General features: G+C 36.6%; 1 protein-coding gene across 5 annotated transcripts in view; it reads right to left on the bottom strand.

Moving 5' to 3' along the window:
• The window catches only part of LRP2 (LDL receptor related protein 2), a 118,998-nt gene that overhangs the window by 66,634 nt on the left and 29,937 nt on the right, over window positions 1-22,427 (bottom strand). For 4 of the 5 annotated variants that reach the window (XM_017735815.1, XM_017735816.1, XM_017735817.1 and 1 more), the window contains exons 8-27: window positions 21,769-21,912; window positions 20,235-20,354; window positions 18,412-18,540; window positions 17,104-17,273; window positions 14,644-14,867; window positions 13,661-13,867; window positions 12,470-12,672; window positions 11,696-11,836; window positions 10,594-10,797; window positions 9,529-9,721; window positions 8,235-8,360; window positions 7,810-7,940; window positions 6,893-7,030; window positions 5,717-5,998; window positions 4,264-4,503; window positions 3,505-3,624; window positions 3,033-3,149; window positions 1,493-1,870; window positions 975-989; window positions 377-625 (exon numbers count right to left, since the gene is read on the bottom strand). In XM_017735815.1, the coding sequence (XP_017591304.1) occupies window positions 377-625; window positions 975-989; window positions 1,493-1,870; window positions 3,033-3,149; window positions 3,505-3,624; window positions 4,264-4,503; window positions 5,717-5,998; window positions 6,893-7,030; window positions 7,810-7,940; window positions 8,235-8,360; window positions 9,529-9,721; window positions 10,594-10,797; window positions 11,696-11,836; window positions 12,470-12,672; window positions 13,661-13,867; window positions 14,644-14,867; window positions 17,104-17,273; window positions 18,412-18,540; window positions 20,235-20,354; window positions 21,769-21,912 (3,531 nt within the window). The remainder of the gene's footprint in view (window positions 1-376; window positions 626-974; window positions 990-1,492; window positions 1,871-3,032; window positions 3,150-3,504; window positions 3,625-4,263; window positions 4,504-5,716; window positions 5,999-6,892; window positions 7,031-7,809; window positions 7,941-8,234; window positions 8,361-9,528; window positions 9,722-10,593; window positions 10,798-11,695; window positions 11,837-12,469; window positions 12,673-13,660; window positions 13,868-14,643; window positions 14,868-17,103; window positions 17,274-18,411; window positions 18,541-20,234; window positions 20,355-21,768; window positions 21,913-22,427) is intronic. The other variant, XM_017735819.1, reaches the window with a different exon arrangement.

Genomic DNA, 22,427 nt, shown 5'->3' with positions numbered 1-22,427 from the left:
CCCCGTCCCCCGCGGGGAGCCAGCAGCGCCCCTGCCGGCTGTGAGCGGAACTGCCTGAAGGGGACCGGGCCCGCGGCCCAGGGAGGCTGGCACTGGGTTTGTGGTTCTGCTTGTTCTTGCTGCCGTTGTTGTTGTGTGTTTGCCTTGTTATACATATACATACTAGTAAATAACTGTTATTCCTTTTCCCATATCTTTGCCTGAAAGCCCCTTAATTTCAAAGCTATAATAATTTGGAGGGAAGTGGGACATATTTTCTACTCCAGGGGATGTTCCCGCCTTCCTTGGCAGACACCTCTCTTTCAAACCAAGACACAAAGATGGACAGTTTTCAGACACTGCTGTCATTCTTTAGACTGACATCAATGTTTCTCACCTGCTGCTTTACAAGTCCTCCCATTGGCTTCTAGAATGTATCCTTCATCACAATAACACCTAAAAGACCCTCTCTCATTGTAACAGTGCTGACTACAAAAGCCTGGAGGGTCACATTCATTAATATCTTCACAGGTCTTGGAGTCATTTGCAAGCTGGTATCCAATAGGACAGGTACACTGAGCTCCAAAAGGTCCTTGAATACACTCATGAGTGCAGCCAGCATTATTGTCAGAGCAGCTCTCCTGATCTGAAGTTGAGTTGGGGAAAGAAAAAAGCAAACAGTCAACAAAGGCTTCCTATGATAAATTTAAGTCTTTACAATTGCATTCTTAGCCTAAGACTGCTGCTAAAATGACTGCAGAATCATCAGTCATGCAGTGTGAGACTGGACTGTGGTCCTTATGCAAAATATACACAGTGCACATAAAGACAGGTAACAACATTGCATGTACTGAATCCCATCAAACTAATGCCAAACAGAAGGCTGTCTAAGCATGTACAACAACTTTTTCAAAAATAGCTAGAAATAAACAAAAATTTACCACTGCAAACCTAAAACTGTATAAATAATAATTTAAAATTGTTTATAATCGTACCTGGCTGGGGTTCATCTGAGAATGTGCATTGATTAAAGGGAAGAAGGAGGAAAGAAGGAAAGAAAAAGATATATTTAAATCAATTCATAATCAACATAAATACAAATTCTGGCTGCACATGAACTTCTTGATTCTAATCATGATTCTTAAAGTTAGAAATTTAAAATAGAATATTAAGGACTGAATCATCTGAATTTAAAGCATACTATGCTTTAGTGAATGTGTTCAGGAACACAAAGTTCATTCCCATGTAGTTGTATAAAAATCTGTATTTAAAGTCAGTGAAAGTCCTATTGGAATTCAGAGCACAAGATTGGACACAGATAATGAATTCCTCAGTCATCATTGTAGTCTCTTTTCACTGCAAGTAAGTTCCACTTAGAAATTAGAGCTCTAATTACGCTGTGCTTACATATCTGCTAGAAACATTGTGACACTAAATAGAGCACGCTCAATATTCCATTTCTTTCAGCAGACATAACACATAGTCTGTAGTAGATGCATGAACAGTAACTTACTGCACAATGGGGATTCATCAGCTCCATTAGGACAATCAGCAGTATTATCACATACTTTGCTGAGATTCACACAGATACTGTGACCTGGACACTGCCACTGCCAGCTGGGGCACCGGAAAGGTTGAGTCGGGCAATCTCTCTCATCACTCATATCCCTGCAGTCATTATCACCATCACAGATCCATGCTCGATATACACAGTTGCCATTATCACAGCGGAAAAGCGATGGAGGACACGTTCTGGCAGGGCATCTATGATGTTCATCTGAGCCATCTGCACAATCAAGATGGCCATCACATTCCCAGTTATCAGGAACACAATTGCCATCTGATTGACATTGGAATTCATTCTGGTGGCACATCCCTGGTGGTCTTGTAGCTGGAACAGTGACATTCAACAGTTCAGAAGCTGTTTCAATTTTAGATTGAGAAGCAAAACCACTATGTTCAGTTCATCTCTTAACATTGTAATAACTACTTACAATGCTATTAAGAACTGTGTTGCTTTTAGATCAGGCCATAGAATCACAGTCAGTCAATCAATCTACATGACATTTCAAAATGTGACCAATTCAGCTCTTATTTCATAATGTGATCAACAAGGCTATTCAACTCTTGTTATACTTTGAGCAAGCACATATTGATACCTATGTACCTGTCCAAAGCTACATGAAATCAGGTCGGAAATTTCCACCACCCCGAGTGGTACCATTTTAACTAATTTAAGTGTAAAAAATTACTCAAGAAAAAAGTTTCAATCTAACTCTCATATATACCAGGTTTTCTGTTTTCTAGAGTAATAGACTTAATTTTACTTTAAAATCCTGAGTCTGAAATGCCAAGTAAAAAAAAAAAAAAAGTTATAGCCAAAAGGAATGCAAACTCTCCTCTTTGCTTGAACAATCTAGTCTTGCCAGCACAATCTGCTTAGTCTAGTCCAAGATGATTAGAGGCATGGAGCACGTCTCCTATGAGAAAAGACTAAAAAATCTGAGATTTTTCAGCCTGGAAAAGAGTAAGCTTAGGGATGACCTAGTTGTGGCCTTTCTTGTAGGCTCCCTTCAGGTACTGAAAGATGAGGAAAGACTTTTTACAAGGGCATGTAGTTACAGGACAAAGAGGAATGGCTTCAAACTGAAAGAAAGTAGCTTTAGATTAGATATTAGGACTAAATTCTTTACTGTGAGGATGGTGAGGCACTGGAACAGGTTTTCCAGAGAAGTTGTGGATGCCCTATCCCTGGAAGTTTTCAAGGCCCAGTGGGATGGGGCTTTGAGCAGCCTGGTCTAGTGAAATGTGTCCCTGCCCATGGCAGGGGGGTTAAAACTAGATGATCTTTAAGGTCCCTTTCAACCCAATCATAGATTCTCTTGAGCTGGAACCTGTGTTTGAAATTCCTGCTCAGGAAAATGATGTAAAGACAAGTTTGCCTGAAAAGAATATAAAGGTTTCAAGGACAGTATTTGACATAGCAGATAAAGGAAATTTCCAGAAGCATCACTTAATAATGGAAATCTTTCTTTCAGCATCAGTATACTTACGGCAATCAGCCTCATCTGAGTGATCATTACAGTCAAAAACACCATCACACTGGTAGTAGGTGCTGATACACTGGTCTCCACTTAGACACTTAAACTCTGTGGCACTGCAGTTATATACTACAAAATTAAAAAATATTGAATGTTATTTATTTACTTTACAGAGCTGGACTGCACCAAATTTACCCTACAGGTGCTTAAGTCTGATATGGTATCAATTCCCCTGAAGACCATAATTTCCCGGAGACACAGAAAATGCAGTGACTTTGGAATTCACAGAAAACAGAGGAAACAGATTTCAGCCCTCCATAAGCAGCTGAGAGATCAAAAGCATCACAATCAGGGTTAATTTATGGAAAGGTTTATTATGCATTCTGCTGTCTTGGGGCTGGTAATATGAGATCACCAAAGACTGCTTTGGGGGCAAGTATGAGGAAACAATAAAGAGGCATTGAATAAAGAAAGTTACACTTACTGCAGTCATGCTCATCAGCACCATCTATACAATCTTTGTCTCCATCACAGACATAGAATAGGTCAATACAGCGATGGTCTGGACATTGAAATTGCCCAGGTTCACAAGTACCTGTGAAAGCTATTAAGAATGACAATAAATGCAAATGTGCTGCTTTCCTCTCTTTTGAAATCAGCACATTGCTGAGAAAGTAGAAAAACATTATCCCTAACTTGCAGCATATAATGCAGCAACTAGCAATCATATAAATTACAAGCACTAATAAATCAATATCCGGTAATTTTTCATTTATATGTAGGCTTGGGCTCATGGAAAATAAACAGAAGGTTCCAGGTAGTGGATAATAACTCTAAAGAAAGTATATGAAAAAGCTACTCTCTTACTTCTGGTAAAAACTTCCAGCCTAGATTAGCTGACTACACCATTAGCCATCACTGAGATCACTTGTGAAGTATGTGTTTAGGACATCTCAGCTCTAACTGCTTTTTGCTAATTACAGTGGATGATGATTATGCAGCACCATGATTATGACTATCACATTTGCTCCTTTTTTTTTTTTTTTTAATTATTTCTCTGCATTCTACTTGGCCCATTCTACTTCAAATTAGATGAGTTTTCCACATCATAAGGACTACAAAATATCAGTCTTAGATACTAGTCCTTTTTTCCCAATTTCATTTATCCTCCTTATACCAACAGATACATATATGTAGATATGCACAGTTGATTATGAAAACAACAGGCAGTCATGATACTCACTGCAGTTTTTTTCATCTGAGCCATCACCACAGTCATTATCAGTATCACATAGCCAGATTCTTGGAATACATCTTCTATTATCACAGGTGAACTGGGTTGCAGCGCATGAAGAGGGTCCTTGTGTGGGACAATGCAATTCATCGCTGCCATCAAAACAGTCATTATGTTTATCACAATGCCAGCGACCCGGAATACACTGTCCACTGGCACAGGTAAAAGCTGAAGAAGCACAAGTATTGTCTGAATAAAAGAAAAGAAAAAAATCTTTATAAATATCTCCAAAACTTGCCTTTCCTGCAACAGTAATCAGTACAGTCATTACACTTTCAGAATGCCTAAAATATGCATCAAATTCTAAAATGCGCATTGCTTAGAATTAAAATGTCTGTTATGCAACATGATGCAGAACTGAACAGAATACTTACAAACTTTTTTTAAACTGCAGGAAACAATAAAAAATTAAACAGTTAAGCACTCCAAAACTATCTAAAGAACAAGAAAAGTAACTCCTTCTAGTAACCATTTGCTTTATACTTTTCCCCAAAAGATATTCTAGTTATTATAAAACAGTCCATTAATAAGAAACAGTTTATACCTTAGTCATACTAGTTAGTCCTATGCATTAGGAACACATTTTATTACTGTGTCCTATTTTCTTGTTCATGATTCGAAAGAATTAACTCTGAAGAAGCACCAGATATGTCATAAAAGCCTCTTCAATATATTTAGTATCTTATCATCTCTTCAATGCCTTATCAGCCATGGTTATCCCACTGTTCTCTCAATTTACTTGAACAACAAAATAGTTTGTGTGAGACATTTTACTGTAAAACCAGGAAATGGTCCAATGTGCTTTTAATTTACTTCACTGTTAAAATCCAGATGTAACAAATAGATCAGCATTGCCCAAATATTATCAAAACCAAATTTTTTATTCTGATGTTAAGTGAAATAAAAGGTGCTGCTTTAATCTTAGAGGAAGGTTAGGCAATGTATATGGTTTTGTTATTTTTCTTATGGTGCTATTTTTTAAGTGTCTTCGTCTTTCATAAGATGGCTTGTTCCTCTCCGTGCATCCAAATTAGGCAAGCTATTGATATTCCAGTATCTTTCAAAATTTACAAAAACTTAAGAATAAAGACAACCTTTTTCTTTAGAAAATAAATTTTTGTTACTCTGTATATTTTAATTTTGAGAATAGTGGGATATGAATATTTTCATGCATTGTTTAGGTGGCTGATACTGAATCCTGTATTACTATGATATAATTTCTGAAGTAACTAATTATTCCAAGTTATTTCCAAAGTAACTAATCTCCCAGGAAGATTTCAGGATTTATTCACAGATGCAACCCTAAAAAACTGGAGTTTATTCCAGTGAAGCCATACCGACTCATTAAATTTCCTGAACTGCAAACAAGGAATACTAACTGCAGATTACAAGGATTACTTACTTAAAGAACCACAATTTTGTTCATCACTGTTATCATGACAATCATCAACACCATCACACTGATAGTGTCGAGGCACACATCTTCCATTACCACAGGAAAATGAATAGGAGCCACACTGCAAAGTGGGTGGCTCATTGGATGGATCTTCAACACATGTCAGTTGATTTGGAGCCAGCTTCATGCCGTAAGGACACCCACAAACTCTCTGGAAGTTTGGTACTGGGAAGCAGAAATGGCTGCAGTCTCCATTAGGATTTGTTCCTCTATTACAGTAGTTAGAGCCTTAAAAAGTGATAGAGAAGATCAACATACACACTACTGATGACATCTTGGGAACTATTAAAAGTACATAGTAAGTATAAAAAAAGGTGCTGTAGCAAGTCCTGGTTTTGCATACACTGCAAAACAAGGTCAAGTTCATCAACAGCAATAGTAGCAGTAATATATGTGTCGCATTCCATATACTCTTCCTTGACAGAAATGTTCATGGAAGCCAAAACCATACTATTAAATTTCATACTATTTTCTGGAATTTTTCAGCAACTGTCTGGAAACAAGTATACTACCACAAATGAGAACTCTCTGTCTGGCCAAGGCTGGGAGACCCAATCCAATCTTTGGATACCAAGTAGTCAGTGAACCTTAGGTTTAATCATATGTTTGATGAGAGCATTGGGTGTTTCACTAAATTAACTACAATACCAAATCCTTGGCTTAGATCATAGAATTGCATAGAATTTAAGGAAATAGGAAAGTCAGAAAATAAGAAAAATTAGTGATTTATAAATACTAATTACTTGAAGAATAGTAATTTGATTAATAAACATTTACCCAATTCATCAAAATAAATAGTTTAGTTTAACTAAAACTTCTACCAGAAGAGGAGAAATACAAAGTTGTAGTTGCTGATACAATTACACAAACCACAATGGAATCATAAGTTCATTTTGCTTGGTTATTAAGTACAGTAACAGAAAGGGTAGAGGGAAATTGCACCCAGTCACAAAGCAATGAAAGATACAACATGTGATTGCAAGTGCCTGTGCTGCCTCCCTTGCATATCAGTTATGATTCAGTGAAGCCATTTATAGAACTGAAACTGGAAATCTGCTGTCCTGACATTTTGTGTCTTATTCCCTATTTCACATCTTTCCTCTGTACAAGAAAAGGGCTCACCTATTTGGGAATGAGCATCGTATGCTTTAACATGCATAATGTTACTAATGCCCCTCCTAATGATAGTCATTTCTCCTCCATCAGACTTCCTCACTCGGACTATTCCACCAAGTCTCCAATCAGTGAAATAGGCATAACCTATTTTGAAAAATATTTAACATATTATAGAGCAATATGACATAAAAGATCAAGCATAATAAAAAAACCGTAGAAGACTTTTCATGTAAATTTAACCATTTTTCATAATTGTTTCATGAAAAGACAAAAGAACCTTCACCACTTATAATGCTGTCAAAGTGCTTCAGTCACAGGCAGACATAACATAGGAAAGCCTTCTCAGATTTTACTGAAATTGACATATAACAAACCCAACCAGCATTTCAAATTCCAAGGCAATTTTAAGTCATTCATAAAGACTACTTTCCAGAAAACTTTAGAGTATTTTTGAAGATATTCTTATCAAAATAAAAATCAAAAGGGGTCATATATTGACATCTTTCTTCACAGACAACATAAATCCAGTAATAAAATCTACATATAATTATTTATAAACATAGAATTATTAAAAATACATATAATTATTAAAATCCTGAAATGCTGACCATCCCTGGAATGGTGATTCACTTTGTCTGTTCAGTATGAATAGCCCACCTTGAAAGCTATAATTAGTACAGCATATCTGACTTGTTGCATTACATGACCCACCCAATCTGTCTAAAATTAATTAAAACCAAATATACATAGAAACGAGCAAGAAGTACTGAATACATATTTTTAGTAGAAATTTCCAGGAGTGCTTTTTTGGGAAAACCAGTATTAAAAAATCTCTGTCATTTTGTGTCGCAAACTCACAGATCACCATATGAAAAGAAAAATCGGTGATAATAATAGATAATATTTTTCAATGCCAGACTTACCTCCAAAAATAGTAAGGCCAAATGGGTGAGTCATCTGAGTAATATGTTCAAGAGTCCGTCTGTCCAGCCCATCAAAGGTGCTGTGCTCAATTTTATCAAAAAAAGCATCCACCCAGTACAACCTCAGAGAACTAGAAATAAGGAAAACATCATAGCTCTTTAAGTGACATTATGTCCATTAGGAAGCACTAGCATTTTCTTAAATAATAATCTTAAACCTACAAGAAGCTGTTGGGGTGTGTGGGGAGGGATTCTGAGAAAACCTTACATTTTAAGGCTTTTCAACCAACTGAAAGATAAGGTCTTCAATAAGAGTGCCAGTGCAAGCAATCTGACATCATTCCTTTGTTTTTAATCCCTAAGAGTTTAAAGGAAGAAACATGTTGGCTCAAAAAAACCTTCCTTGTCTCCTGCGTTGCCCTTACCTCCAGTCAATGGCGAGGCCATTAGGCCAGCCTAGCGTTGTATTGACAATTGGCAAGGCATGGGATCCATCGCTCCAGGCCCTCATGATTTTTGCCGGACGGAACCAATCTGTCCAGAATATATACCTGAAAGGACACATGTCAGAAGACACATAAACTAAATAATATAATGTGATTAAACAGAGCAAACATTTGAAACAGCGTTAACATTTTTCTTTGTACCACATCCTTCACATAACTTCAACAAATACAATTTCATGTTGTCCCTCTTCTGAATTGGCAGTGATACCGACAATTAATATTTATCCTGTATACAATTTCCAGAACCTTTTGAAGTGTTTTGGCCCTTTAGATATAAAATATCCATAACTTGGTTAAAATTGTTAAGGTTCTCATGTAATTACTGACAGAGAAATAGAATCAATCAAAAATGCATCTTCCAGGTAAAACTTACAAGCAAGCATGAATATTAAAAAGAATTTTCTCCTGATCCATTTGACTTATGCTTACAGGCAAAGAGTTGAAGTTAATGTTAAATAATTTTATGAAGCAGCAAACAAAAAATGTTGGGATATCCAAGGATCCAGGTTCAACATTATTCTTAGGAGATTACTTTCAAAAATAGTTTATTTGGTTACTCATGAAAAATCAATATCCAAGAATTAGGAAATTCAGTAGTACGACATTACAAAGCCAAACTATGCTGCGAAAGAAACACTGTTTTGTCATTGGCAAAGAACACAGAGTATGGAACTTGAAAGTAAGCATTTCCATCAAAGAAAACCAGGGCTTTATTTTATGTATGGAGTCACATATTGTAAAGTCTTTATGAAATACAGACAGTAGTATCCAATATGGTTCAAATAAAGAAATTCAGAGAGATAAAATGATGGAACCAATGTCAGCAGTCTGGGAATTGAAAGGATATTAAAAAACAATTTAGCAAACTTCATCTTTCAACTGTGAGAAATAGCTTTCTAAGCTGAGTGACACAAAGAAACCAAGTTCTTTTGCCTTTTTATCAATGAACAGAAGTAAAAGAAAAAATACATGGTGCTTTTAAAGATAATTCTTTCGAGTGCTTCTGTCACATGGATTCTCTCTCACCTTGCCCTTTCCTCTGGATGCTGAATCCTAGGCTGGAATAAAACAAACAAAATAAAGACAAGACAACTGAAAAGGGATGGTATTTTGAAAAGAACAGAAATCCAGAACCAGATGTAAGTCTAACCTCATCAGTTATGTTTAAACCATAAGTTTGTACATACAGTTTAAAATGAGAATCTAAACTTACCCAATAACAGGATGAACCACTATTGAGCGAGGATTATTTAAATTCTGAACAATTGCTCTCCTGGATTTATCTGCCAGCCTCATCACACTAATGCTTCTGTATCGAGGATCTGTCCAGTATAGGTTCTTTGAGATCCAGTCAAAGGCCAAATCCTCAACACTTTCCACTCTATTAGCAGTCAAGATCTCTCTTCCTAGAATTTATAACACACATAATGATTGGGAAGGTTTAGGAACTGGGGAAATAACATGAGTGCAGTATTCTATTGACAAAACTTGTGGTTCCCCTCAGTAAAAGTGCTACCTCTGTGCTACTTCATATAAAGACCAATAACCAAGGGGAAGGAGGGGTGCCCTTTGCTCTAGACAAAGAAGGTGTATGTCCAGGAGCTCAGCTGCAAAAGAGGAGAAATAAAGACTAGCCAAAGGTCAGAGAAAAATCTGTCACTAAGTTTACACTGAGAGTTTTACCAGTGAAGGTCAGTAAGGCCAGTGCAGTAAGGACGTCTTGCTCAACAGCCAGACTTTACTCTTTGCATAGTAATGGTCAGCTGCAGTCTACCATTAACCTGACCCAAGGCAGCAAACAAGTGCAGAAGATTATATGCTGACATTTGATCATTATAAATTGGAGAGAAACATTCTGTACATTAGCAAAATAGGATTTCCAAAAATCTCACAAACTAAATGTTCTTTTTCTGTATTACAGTATCATAGCAAATATCCTGCTCTCCAGATAGGGAAATTAAAATAGAAACACAGTTTCCTACTACTGAAATGAATACTTGTCTGCATAAACAGACTGGTGAAGGCAAATAGTAGTTGTGAGAAGTACCACAAATAGTTACTTCCCAAATACATTCAGAAAGTTTGTCAAACAAGAGACTTCAACAAGTTTAATATTAGTTGAACAAATATTTTTGAGAAACATTTTCCACATTACTGGGGTTACACTGAGATTTATCTGTGTATCTCACAATGTGACTTTTCACGGGTTTTTTTAGAAAAATATACATTACAGTCTCCTTACCATAATTACTCTACAATTCCCAAGCATGATTCTCACCTGAACCATCAGTTTTCTGTTTATAGATCATGTCTCTACTTGTGTCTGAAAAAAAAATTGTGTCATCCTGAGCACAGAAGTCAATTCCAACAAAGTATGAAGGGCTCCCTGTTACAGGGATGATCACATCTTCCTGGGTGGAGAGATTGAATGGGATTCCCCGCACTGCCATCTGGGATGAAAACAGCAGAAACTGCCGCACAGCTGTGAAAGGAAAAATCAGACACAGACTTTACTTATTCACAAAGAGAGACACCTGAGCATTAAGAAAAGATTTTAATTTGACAACACTAATAGCCTGGAAGTGGAAAAAAGAAGAATGAGAAAATAGGGATTTAAATACTCACAGACCTAAAAACTGAAGAAGAAAAACAAAATCCAATCCAGAATATTAGGTGATGTGGTCAAGTATTCCTCTCATTGATACTGTGGTACTATACACTTTTAAAGCAAGCATTATCCCTATGAAAGCAGAAATCATCTTCTGTACTTCCCTCTTTACAATCATCTATAAAAAAATAACTCACAGGCTCTGTGGAGCCTCCATAAAACAAGGCTAGCCAGATAAATGCATAGCCAAATAGTAAAATTAGAGACAACATATATGACTTAATTTGTCAGTAGACAGTCATAGTAGACCTGCATCTGTGACAATTCTGCACTCAGATAGGAAGCAGAAAATTGCTGATGGAAACCTACAGCTCCAAAACTGAATCTCATATTCTTGCCATATGTGTTCAAAGGGAGAAGACCAACCTAATCTGCACATTACTGCACAGGAAAGCAGGCTTATGTGCTCAAAATAGCACAAAATCTGCATATTAGCAAGTATTCATGCTTGATTTCAGGATTAAGAGCTTAATCATACAGCTGTCTACATGTATTCCACATCTAACTCTCTTAAAATCCTCATTAAAGGAGGCGAGTTTAAGTTGTGGCTTGAAATGAACATCAGCAGAAATGACTACAGTTAAAGCTGTCAGAAACAGTTGTGAAAAGACGTGAAATCCTCAATATATTGAAGCTATTGAAGAGAGGAAGGATGTTCTAGAAGTAGCTCTAGAGCTAATGGAGTAGCATTATTTCCAAGGCATTTTCTCACCAACACAATGTCGTCCATCCACATGTAGGTCAAAGCCCAGAATACACCTACAGCGATAACCTAGGCCATCGTTATCTGTTTTGTGGCTGAGAACGCAGATCTGTTCACATCCCCCATTATTACTTCCACAAGGATTTCTTACTGGAAAATAATACAGATAGAATTAAAACTTCTTCTATTAACCTAATGACATAATTATCTTGATTTTTCAGGATTTTTTTCAACATCCACAATAAATCATGTGGACTATGTGAGAGTTACATCACACAGAAAACATACCCCACCAGTTCTACCCTGAAATGCACTGAAATCCCATCAGAGGTAACCATGATTCAAGGAATTCTGCTCTGTACAGAGACACTCAGCACACAGCATTAAGGACATAATTTGGGCTATAGTCTTCTGCACATAAACCTACTTCAGAATTGTATCTCGCAGGATTCATTGAATACTGGTAGCATTTTCATTGCATTCATTGCAGTGTTGAGGGAAAAATTTCCAAACACTAATACTGCTCAAACCTACAGGTTTGACTCCACCAAGTATCAGTCTATTTATAAAGCTCCCCCTACTCTTAAATGTTGCATTTGACCGTTCATTAGCTACAAGAGTTGGATGAAACAACTGTGTGATAAAAATCAGCCCAGTTTTACAATACAAATTTATTTTTCATAATTATAGTTCCTTACAGCAAAGTAAAAGTCTCATAATTTTTACCAGTTTTTGGTAACATAGTTCCTAAACCTCCCTTCATAATCTTACTAATGGTCTTACCAAATGGCTGCCTGGCAGCATGGTAAACTGTCACTCCATAAGGTCTCAGTGAAGACTGGTAGATCACTTGAGGGTTAGACTCTGAAAATTTGTTAGCTTTCACCACTGCCATTTTGGTCCAATCAGTGAAATAAACATTGTGTTCAAACAAAGTGATTCCATACGGATGAGGAATCAGTGAGCCTCCATGAGCTACTGTTCTCCTGTTATAAAGATGATTTAAAATTATTTATGAAATATTACCTAGAAAATAACATTATTAACAGAAGAAGGGATACAGTATTTTTAATTCATTCACTAGCTTTTGCTTCAACAGAGAAGCTACTAAAGTACAAATGAAAACGACCAAATGAACTGAAGAGATAAAGCTAAACATACACAGTTCATCAACCTAAAGGATACAGCAGTAAAAATAGACCAAAAGGGTTAGAAAATTCCAAGAAACACAATGAGCGAGGATGAGAGGAGAAAAGATACCGACATTAATGTTATAATTTAATAAATGAAAAAATACCTTGAACAATAAACATGTCAAATGAGCAGAAGACTGTTTTTCAAGTCAATACATAGAAGGTATACTAAAGGGGACTTTTTTTTCTTGTGTTTGAGTAAGTGATACTAATCACAGAAGCAGAGATAAGCAGGCTTCTAAACAACACTATGCTGTAAGACACAGTCCCATAAAAACTCAAGGACTCCCTTCTTGCATGCTGTCATTTAGTCTCCCCAGCATCATAACAGGGTGAATGTTGACTTAATTTTTGACAGCAAAGACATAAAATGTAAGAAAAGCATTTAATACCTATCACACAAATTAGTGTTTTGAAGTGGAGTATTTCCTATAAATTCATTCAGCAAAAAAAATGCAGAGATTATGATGGAAGATAATGAATATCATTGAAATAAATGCTTTAAAAGCAAATGCTTTAAAAATATGTACTGTACTGGTGGACTATAAAATGTACATTATATAATAAGGGCAAGAGGTATTCAAGGTCAAAAAATAGCAAAGAATGATGAATTAAAGACTGTCTAGAAGTAGCATGACACAATAGAGACAAAAGTGCATCACATTCATTATGTTGTAATTTTCATCCTTTGTGTATCTCGTCTTGTTAGACAATCCTTTTTTGAACTAGATTCAAAATAATCAGTGTATCTGTAGCCTCCAAGGAATAATGTTTCGCCTACCTTTGAAGTCCATCATAAGTTACAGTCTCAATGTAATCAAACCGGCTGTCAACCCAGTAAAGTCTCTTTGACACAATATCCAGAGTTATTCCAGCAGGCCAGCCTAATTTTGTTTTTATCAAATCCTGACGATTTGTGCCATCCATGAAGGCCCTTTCCACTTTAGGATCACCAGACAGACTGTCCCAGTCTGAGAAAAACAAATAACTATAAAGAGATAAAAAAGCAAAAAGGTCACATTTCCTTGAGATTTTATAAGAAACCCAGTGTTTTACATGGAATTTAAAACCAGCACTCTTTCAGAACAGAGTTTGTTTCTCAGCTGGCATACTATGAAAACATACTTTACACTTTTTACACAAGAAGTAATTTGCATTTTCTTTTATAGAATAAATCCATAAAGAAGCATGCTTTCACCCAAAAGACCTCATTAATACTGATATTCCTTATTAAATCACAGACTTAAGTTTACTGCCAGAAATAAGCCAGTGACAAATAGTCATATCATGAAAGCAGCAGCCATGAAAACAAGTTGCATGAAATTCCTCTTCCTGTTCTCTGAAGATCCATGTTTTCATGGCTCACATATACTTCTGAAGCATATGGGTTAGAAGACACTAACTTTCTTAGCTTCATTCCATCTCTTTATTTCAGATAGTAGGACATCTGTGGATGGTATCACAATTGGAATCTTTAAGGATAATGCTCCTCTGCAGGGCAATTCCACAGGTCCCATTTTCAGTGCTGCTCATGCACACACAACTCCAGCCATGAAACAGATCCCACACATTAGCAATAAAGGCATTGTAGAGCTCTCTCATAATTTAAGGTGCAGAATAGGTTAGGATAGAATGCAAATGTTTAAAATATTTTATATCTGGTTCTAAAATGATCACTCTTGCTGTTTCTTACTTGTCTTCCTTTTACATGGGGATAAAGGAATTTCTGACATCTTTTACCATTATCTGATAAGTATCACTTACCCAACAGTTGGATCAAGTGCTATTCCTCTAGGATTTCCAAGATTTTCAGCAATAAGAGTCACACGGTTTGTTCCATCCAAGTTAACCATATCTATTCTGTTCACACTGGTTTCAACCACATATAGCTTATTGTTAACCCAATCCACTGCTAGATTTTCAGGTGTGTCAACTGAAACATTCAAAACTTCTTGGAAATCAGAGCCATCAATATTAATAGAAAAAACCTGAAAACAATACATACATTGTCAGTGCCCACATGATGTTTTGGTAATCACAAGACACATGGTATTTGTCTTTTATCATCACATTGAGCACAAATCCACAATTGGCCACCAGATACAACCAAGTTACCCTCTATGTTATTCCTTAGGTTAGGATTTTTGCAAAAATCTGGAAAGCAATGCAAGAATTGCAGGAAGCTTGCCTTCAACTAGCATTTCTGCAAAATGGACAAGATAACCAAGTGAAATAGCCTTGTCCTTTAGCAAACATGACTAATTGCTGGTTAAAAAAAAAAAAAATGAGGGAAGTGCATTTGCTTTCCAGGAATCTAGAAAAACCCAGTATTTCCATTGATTGAAAACAAATGAAAATGCTTTGGTAAAGCTCTCAACAGTGGCCAGAAACAAGAGGAGGAGCTCTTACTACAGCAACCACTAAGGGGAAATGGCAAAATGAAGAAAGAAAGGGAAAGCTCTCCATCCTCACAGAAAGGAGGTCTCCTTGTGGTCTCCTTTATCTAAGGCTAATTTTAACAGCGTCCTGCCCAGAGGAATGGTGGTGTTATTTTACAAGGAAGCTCAGAGCTACATGAAGCAAACAGTCCAAACACGGTAATTTTACATATATAGTAATTGTGTGATTATAACACTGAATAATATGAAAATGTAGATTTTTTTTTTTTTTTTTTGAACAACAGCATGAGATTTGGAATGCATTTAAATGAAAATACAGACTACCAAGCAAATATGCACAAGAAAAATAAGAGCTGAAAGAGTTGTATCATTTCAAAGATACTTCAGTTCCAGGTAACGATAATCAAGATAACCACGTAACTGTCTACTCTGTTCTTTGGCAACCCTGTTGATAAAAGAGCTTATGGGCATTAGGTTATCACGCAGTACACTAAATGAGATAAAGATGATGCAAAACACAACCCACAATTTTCTGGTTTACTTTACATCTTAAGCCTAGGGAAAAAAAAGACAAAAAAATGCCTAGTAATATCATTATTTTAAGACATCAGGTGGAAATATTCCTCATTTAAGGAAATTCTAAATGCGATTGTCTTCATCTGGATATTCTAGCTAGGATTTAATTAGATTAATTAATCTTAATTAATTAATTAGGATTAAACTATATTGGGGCAGATAAAAAGGCAGTCCTGACCACCTGGGGTGTGCAGTGAAAAACCCCATATTATCTTTTATTTATACCTATTATAAAGACAGAATAAATCTCCTGTCTCATAAAAGTGCAGATTTGACTGTGACTAAATTCAGCCATTGACAATGGGAAGCAATGGGAACCTACTACAGCCTCAATAAAAATGCCAGAATTGTGAACAAGTCAAAAATTGTGCATACAAATCTTGTCCTACTTGACAGCCATGCAGTGAATGTTCTTTCCCACAGAACCAGCATGGAATTGTAGTGAGAACTATATTTTTTACTACATGTCTTATGTGTAGATTCAGAATAATGACAATGAGACCAAATTGATCCATTTAGTGGTGTCAGCAAGAGCCGGGTCACAGATTCTCCTTCACACTGCATGACAATCAATGTGAGGACAAATATTGTGGAGTTTCAGCATTTGACCTAAGACTTTTTTGGTTTCCATAAGTTATGCACAGAGAAAAAGAACAAGGGTGCCATCCAACTTCCACGAGAGTCTCCAGACTGTTTTTTTAAATTACTCTGCTCTACTGTATCTTGAAGCTAAAATAATCTCTCTTCAAAAAAAAAAAAAAAAAGAAAGAAAAAGGTAACACAATATTAGCTCATTACACAAAATACTGTCAATATTTGTTATTCAAGCTCAATTACAGTGCCATTTGAAGTATATGAAGAAATCTGATTTTTATCATCTTGGAAGGCACACAGCTTTTACATTTTAAACTATCATGTTTCAAAAATTACCAAGAAAAATTTGCTTCGTTTTGAAAGAATGTCTACTATTTCTCTTAATTAGTTTTTTGGACTGAGTCTCATGTAAAATTAAAAGTTGCTCAAGACATTCCCATATAATAGGATTCTTTGTTTAATATGTCACATGTAATAGTATAGTTGAAAAAATGCAGTCATTAACATAAAACATTTCAAGGAGCTTTTTTGTTAGAAAACAAAAACACAGCCAGCTTTGGCTCTCAAAAATGAGGGCCTATCAACACATTCCACCTCTTGCAGTTCTCTACTTCCAGATACACAGAAATATATTCTTCTTGAAATTTCTACCAACCTTATCTTGCACCGTATCGGTCCAAAAGATTCTGTGCAGGTAAAAGTGAAAGTCCACTCCAACTGCAATCCCACGATTCTGTGACTGCACCAAAGTACGAAAATTTCTTCCATAAAGATCTCCAATCAGTAAATCACGGCCATTGGAAAAAATAATTGATGCAACACCAGCTGAAAGCAGGGGTGACAAAGATACGATTACTCTGCAGGCAAGATATTTTGCAAAGGGGCATTGCAATACATACATACTGGTTCATACACACTGGACAGAAGGTTTTAAATAGGTGCTCAGACTACTATCTGTATAAATGTTTCTATGTGAGTACTAACTTTCTGTGATTTGCCTTTGGTTTGTACACTCAGAGCAAATCAGGCAGGAACAGCTATTTAAAGCCCTACCAGATAAAACTTTTATAAAACCCCTGTGCATCTAAACACCAAAAGACGATTTCTATTAAAGCTAAAGTGACTTATAGCAGGTACTAAATTCTCCCATTTATAAGAGAGAAATACTTAGAAAATTGTGAGATGAAGACTGGTCCATAGATGTGGCTGAAGAAAGAAGGAAGGGGAGGGAACTGAGCAGTTCTTGCTTTTCTAAGAAAGAAGACTGCTAATCAGCTATGCAAGCAGGAACTTCCATTCCCACTGATTTTCTGCAGGCAGGGACACCTGCCTTACACAAAAGCCTGTTATGACATTACATCTCCACAAAGAAGAGTTTCCCAGGGCCTGCTTTCAGAACAGCCCAGGAGGTCAGGAGCAGCAGCCTACAGCTGATGAGGAACTATACTCTTGAGAGGCAAGTACTCTGCAGAGTTCAGACTCAGGGTCACTTGAAGCCAAGAGCATGGCTTCTCTCACAGGCAAGTGTTCGATCTCACCATTCAGCAAAACCATCTTCTGGCACAGTTCTAGAAAAAAGAGGTTTCGTGATTTCTTGATCGCACTACGTTCCATAGAGAGCATGACAGAAAACTGCCTCCCACAGAAACAAGAATTCTTTTTGTTTGGGAGTGCTCTGGCAATAACCTCCAAACTCTGCAGAAGTCAGGAGTGATGAAAAAGCAATGGAGCCTAGAAGACACTTGTTGATTAGAGGAGAAGCAGCCCTGATGAGGCAATCAACGCTGACCTACACGTCAGATGCAGAGTTCTGATATTTGCCCATATTCTCGAAGCTGTCCTGATCATAGGTCCTTAGGGGCAGAGTTAAAATCAAAGAGAGCTGTATGGCACAGACATGGAAACTACCCCATTTTACCTAGCTCTGTCTATTTGCTCAGCAAGACACTTGAAGTGCACTAACCTGAAGTGTTGGCCCGACAGTGCCGGTGATGCTCTAGGAAATAACCTTCTACACAGTGGCACTGGTGATGTCCCACACGATCCTCACACAGCTGGTCACAGACACCCCACATCTGACAGTCATCAAAATCTGTCAAGTGAATAAGGCATATTTATAAAAAATTTTGTGTATAAAACTGATGTCATAATTAAGAAGCTGCAAGTTTGTCCTCTCTGCTTGCTTTATATCTACTTGCAAAACTACAGCATGAAGAGAGAGGGTTTGCATGTTTTTCCCACAATGTTTCAGTTTTGTATTTCTGGATAACAAAAAACCTGTGTTTCCTGCCCAAGGAACTACCTGCACTTCTGCCTCCCCATCCCCCCAAAAAACCTAGCTAACCAATCAAAAAAAATCTAAACCACACCTTTCAGGAGAAAAGGAAAAATTGTTTGAAGGGATGTAATTGTCTACTTTCCACAATGCAGAATATGTCTACACAGTATTTTTCCTGCAACACATTTATACACTTGGCACACACCAAGACTTGGCTGGATTTAAGCCCACTTTGAAGGTGAGCACCATCTTTATGTCAGTGCAGAGCTCAAGTCTTTAAGTCCTACTAGAAGGCAGTGCTTATTAGTTCAGGTTTAGTACCATGCTAACAGGTATCTGATTTACAATTAAAAGCTGTCTGTGTACCAGAACCAGCAAGCAAAAGTTCCTTTTGGCATGCAAAATACCATATACACAGAGTACTAAGATCTGGAACTATACAGTACTGACTGTCAGCCATTCCTTCATCATAAGTTTTGCTCCGATGACAAATATATGCCTAGATTTCAGCAAACCAGAATACATTGACTCAGATTTACAAGCCAGAGTCAGATAACTAGGTTTACAGGGCAGTTAAAAAACAACAGAAGGCTCACTGAGACTGCACTGGGTTTGGGAATGTATCCTTCATGTATTTCCCACAAAAGTGTGCAAAAATGGAGGAAATTTTGTGCCTTATTTCTCTGTCTCTACAAAGAGCAACCATTCTGCCATTGCAGCTTATACAGCCTTAGGCCACTCAGTAGTCTCAAAAATACAAAAATCTCATTAAAGACTGAGCATCTGAAATACTTTTAATAAAAAAACCACCATAGCTGGGGTTGAAAACTCATAACAGATATTTACCCTGTTTACTTTATTAGGCAGTGCTAACTTTCATGATACTGAAGTTACTCTATTTCCAGCTACTGAGATAAATCATTTGAGCTACCAAGTTACAGCAGCTTTACAATTACCTTTACATTCTTGTAAATATTCTTCTTTTTCATGTAAATTATGTATATACTGGAATCCCACAGAAGACACAGCCTTTCCATAGTGCAAATACAAAGCACCCTTTTTATTTTCAAGTCTAATGTTCTGCTGTCTTCATATACAGCCACTTTCCAAAAGTAACAAACAATTTAACACCCTTAACTGTTTTTCCAGGCATACAACACACATCGCTGAGGCAGAAACAAACTCTCTCTATGTAAACACTTAAAGACCAGAAAAAATTTTGATAATAAACCAGCAATCCAATAGTACATATTTTTAAACCTAATCATGCCGTCACTATGTCTTTAGGTGTAAGTGAAAAAGGTCTTTATGATATCTCTCCAGTTTGTTTCTGTGTCACCATGCTGCCATTGTGCTACTAAAAATTTTCATACATTTGCTGACTCCTGAGATTTTCTATTTGCTAGTACGTCCACCCAATTCAAATTTACTTGCCTTCCTGGAATCCAAACTTTCCCAATGAGTTGTGAGAAGGTACTAGATATCTCTAATCACTGGACTTTACTCACCAATACAAGTACGACTGTCATTGCTACTTATTGTATATCCTGCAGGGCAATAGCACATCCCTCCTAATGGAGAGGAATGACAGCGATACTGGCAACTCAGCGCAGCGCAGCGTGACACATCTGAAAGGGAAATAAAATATTTCAGAAACACACCTATTACCAGTAGAACAGCTTTCTGACTTAGTAAGAGTTACAAAATGAAAACATTTCGATGATGAGCCTTCGATTTCAAGTACAGACTCTTAAAACTAACCAACAGAGAAAATTATGTGCAAAGTTCCACAAAATCACACATATTTACATACATGCAAGCAAGGGCATGGAACACAGAAGATAAGGTACTGTTTTTAATAGGTTTTTAGAACAGAGTTAAAGGATAAGCATCAATCTTATATGAACCACCAATGGTAAGTGCTGTGTATAAAGGTGAACAGAGGAAGCCATCTGCAATGCACCAGAACTCACAAGATCTACTTGTGAGCAACATATCCTTGAGCTCCATCTATTGGCATGTAGCCTCATCATTTACTCTTCTATGCGTAAAACCTCTACTACGTTATATTAAGAAGAAAATATATATTACTCCAATATATTAGAATATACTGTTTGCATTGTGTTCATAGAAAAACACTTCTTTATCCTTTCCTCCTCTCTCTCTTTCTCTCTCTCCTTTTTCTCTCTCTTTTTCCTTCACTACTTCTCCTTTTCCTTGTACTGCTATTTAATAATTCAGTGATAGGCAAATAAGTTATGATTATAATACATTTGAAAAAGTAGGAAGTGGAAGTCAGCATTTTCCTTTTCCTCAATTTCTTCTGTTAAATGCCTTGCTTTGCAGTTCATTTCTTCTGTAACTACCAAACCACTCAGCAAAACAAGACGTGCTTTTTTACAATAAGGTTTCATTTCCTCTTATTTTTTCTGCCCTCTTATCCCAAAAAGGCATGATTTTGTTCATAGGAATTTTTATCTTCCTAGAAATTAAAATACATCAGTCCTTGTCCTCAGAAGGATTCAATATTCGTAGGATTAGAGTGAAATTAACAGGAACTATGCATGCTCATTTGCATCCAACAGAAAAAAACAGTGTACCACTAATGGCATAAACATACATCCCAGGTCAAATATATTTTTTGAAATTCTAGTCTTTAAAGTGAATTAGTCAAAGCTTAGGATATACTGATGCAATGCTGTGTTCTGATCAGTACAAAACATTACTTCTTACACAAAGGGACAAATAGACATTTAAATACAGAAGGGATATAGCACACCTTTCCCTGACTTTGTGAACATATTATAGGGTACGGAGAGCAAGTTAAAATCCTTATTCGAAAATTTCATGTAAAAATTTTACAAAAGAAATGGTCTTTTGCAGCATATATTTCTCTTTCAGATCATCCAGTCAAAACAGTGCCAATGAAAATAGTGAGCTTCCGAAATTTCAGTATTGTTTAGGAGACAAAAGGTGAATGTAAAAAGATACCAGTACTGATATTTCTGCTATTCTGTGTTTGTTTTTTATTCTAATACATACTGCACTGTCTGCCTGCAGTGATGTTAGTTTCATCTTCTCCTTCAGGGCAGTCTACAGCTCCATCACACACTTTCCCAATTGGAATGCAATGCCCTGATCCAGGGCAAGCCCACTCTCCTGGGTAGCATTCATGGCGACCACTTTCTAGGGAAATGAAAAACAAGAATAATAAAGAGTCTGTTTCAAATATTACTTAAAATTTCTTCTCTAACAGCTTCCCACAGCATCTCTATCCTTCGATATTCAGGCTTTTTTCTTGCACACAGTTGGAAAAGACTATGAAGAAACATTATATATACTTACTTGTCATGCTTTCTTTTACGTTCAAACTACAATGCCAGCGATACTTGAGTAGACAACACGTGAATCCCTTTAGCTTTCTGTTTTGTTAGAAATGGTAACACCATTTAGCTTTAAACTAACTGGTGCACCAGAAATGGAACTATAGTTTTGTGGTTTCAAAACACATAAATGCTGTCTGGATAAAGAGAATAATGTTCATCATAGAAAAGGACAATGAAAAAGAACTCTCATCCACACTTTCATTCATTAAAATTTCTCTTTCTCACATAACAAATCTTGGCAGGATCTGAGTTAATTTCATTTTGAATCAATGGGTTTTGGTTATTAGAAGCCTCATGTCTCTTAACAGATGACCT

This window comes from Corvus brachyrhynchos, unplaced genomic scaffold (assembly GCF_000691975.1).
Source record: "Corvus brachyrhynchos isolate BGI_N302 unplaced genomic scaffold, ASM69197v1 scaffold255, whole genome shotgun sequence".
Lineage (NCBI taxonomy): Eukaryota > Metazoa > Chordata > Aves > Passeriformes > Corvidae > Corvus > Corvus brachyrhynchos.
The sequence above is the reverse complement of the archived record's forward strand: the minus strand, read 5'-3'. Positions and strand labels throughout refer to the sequence as shown.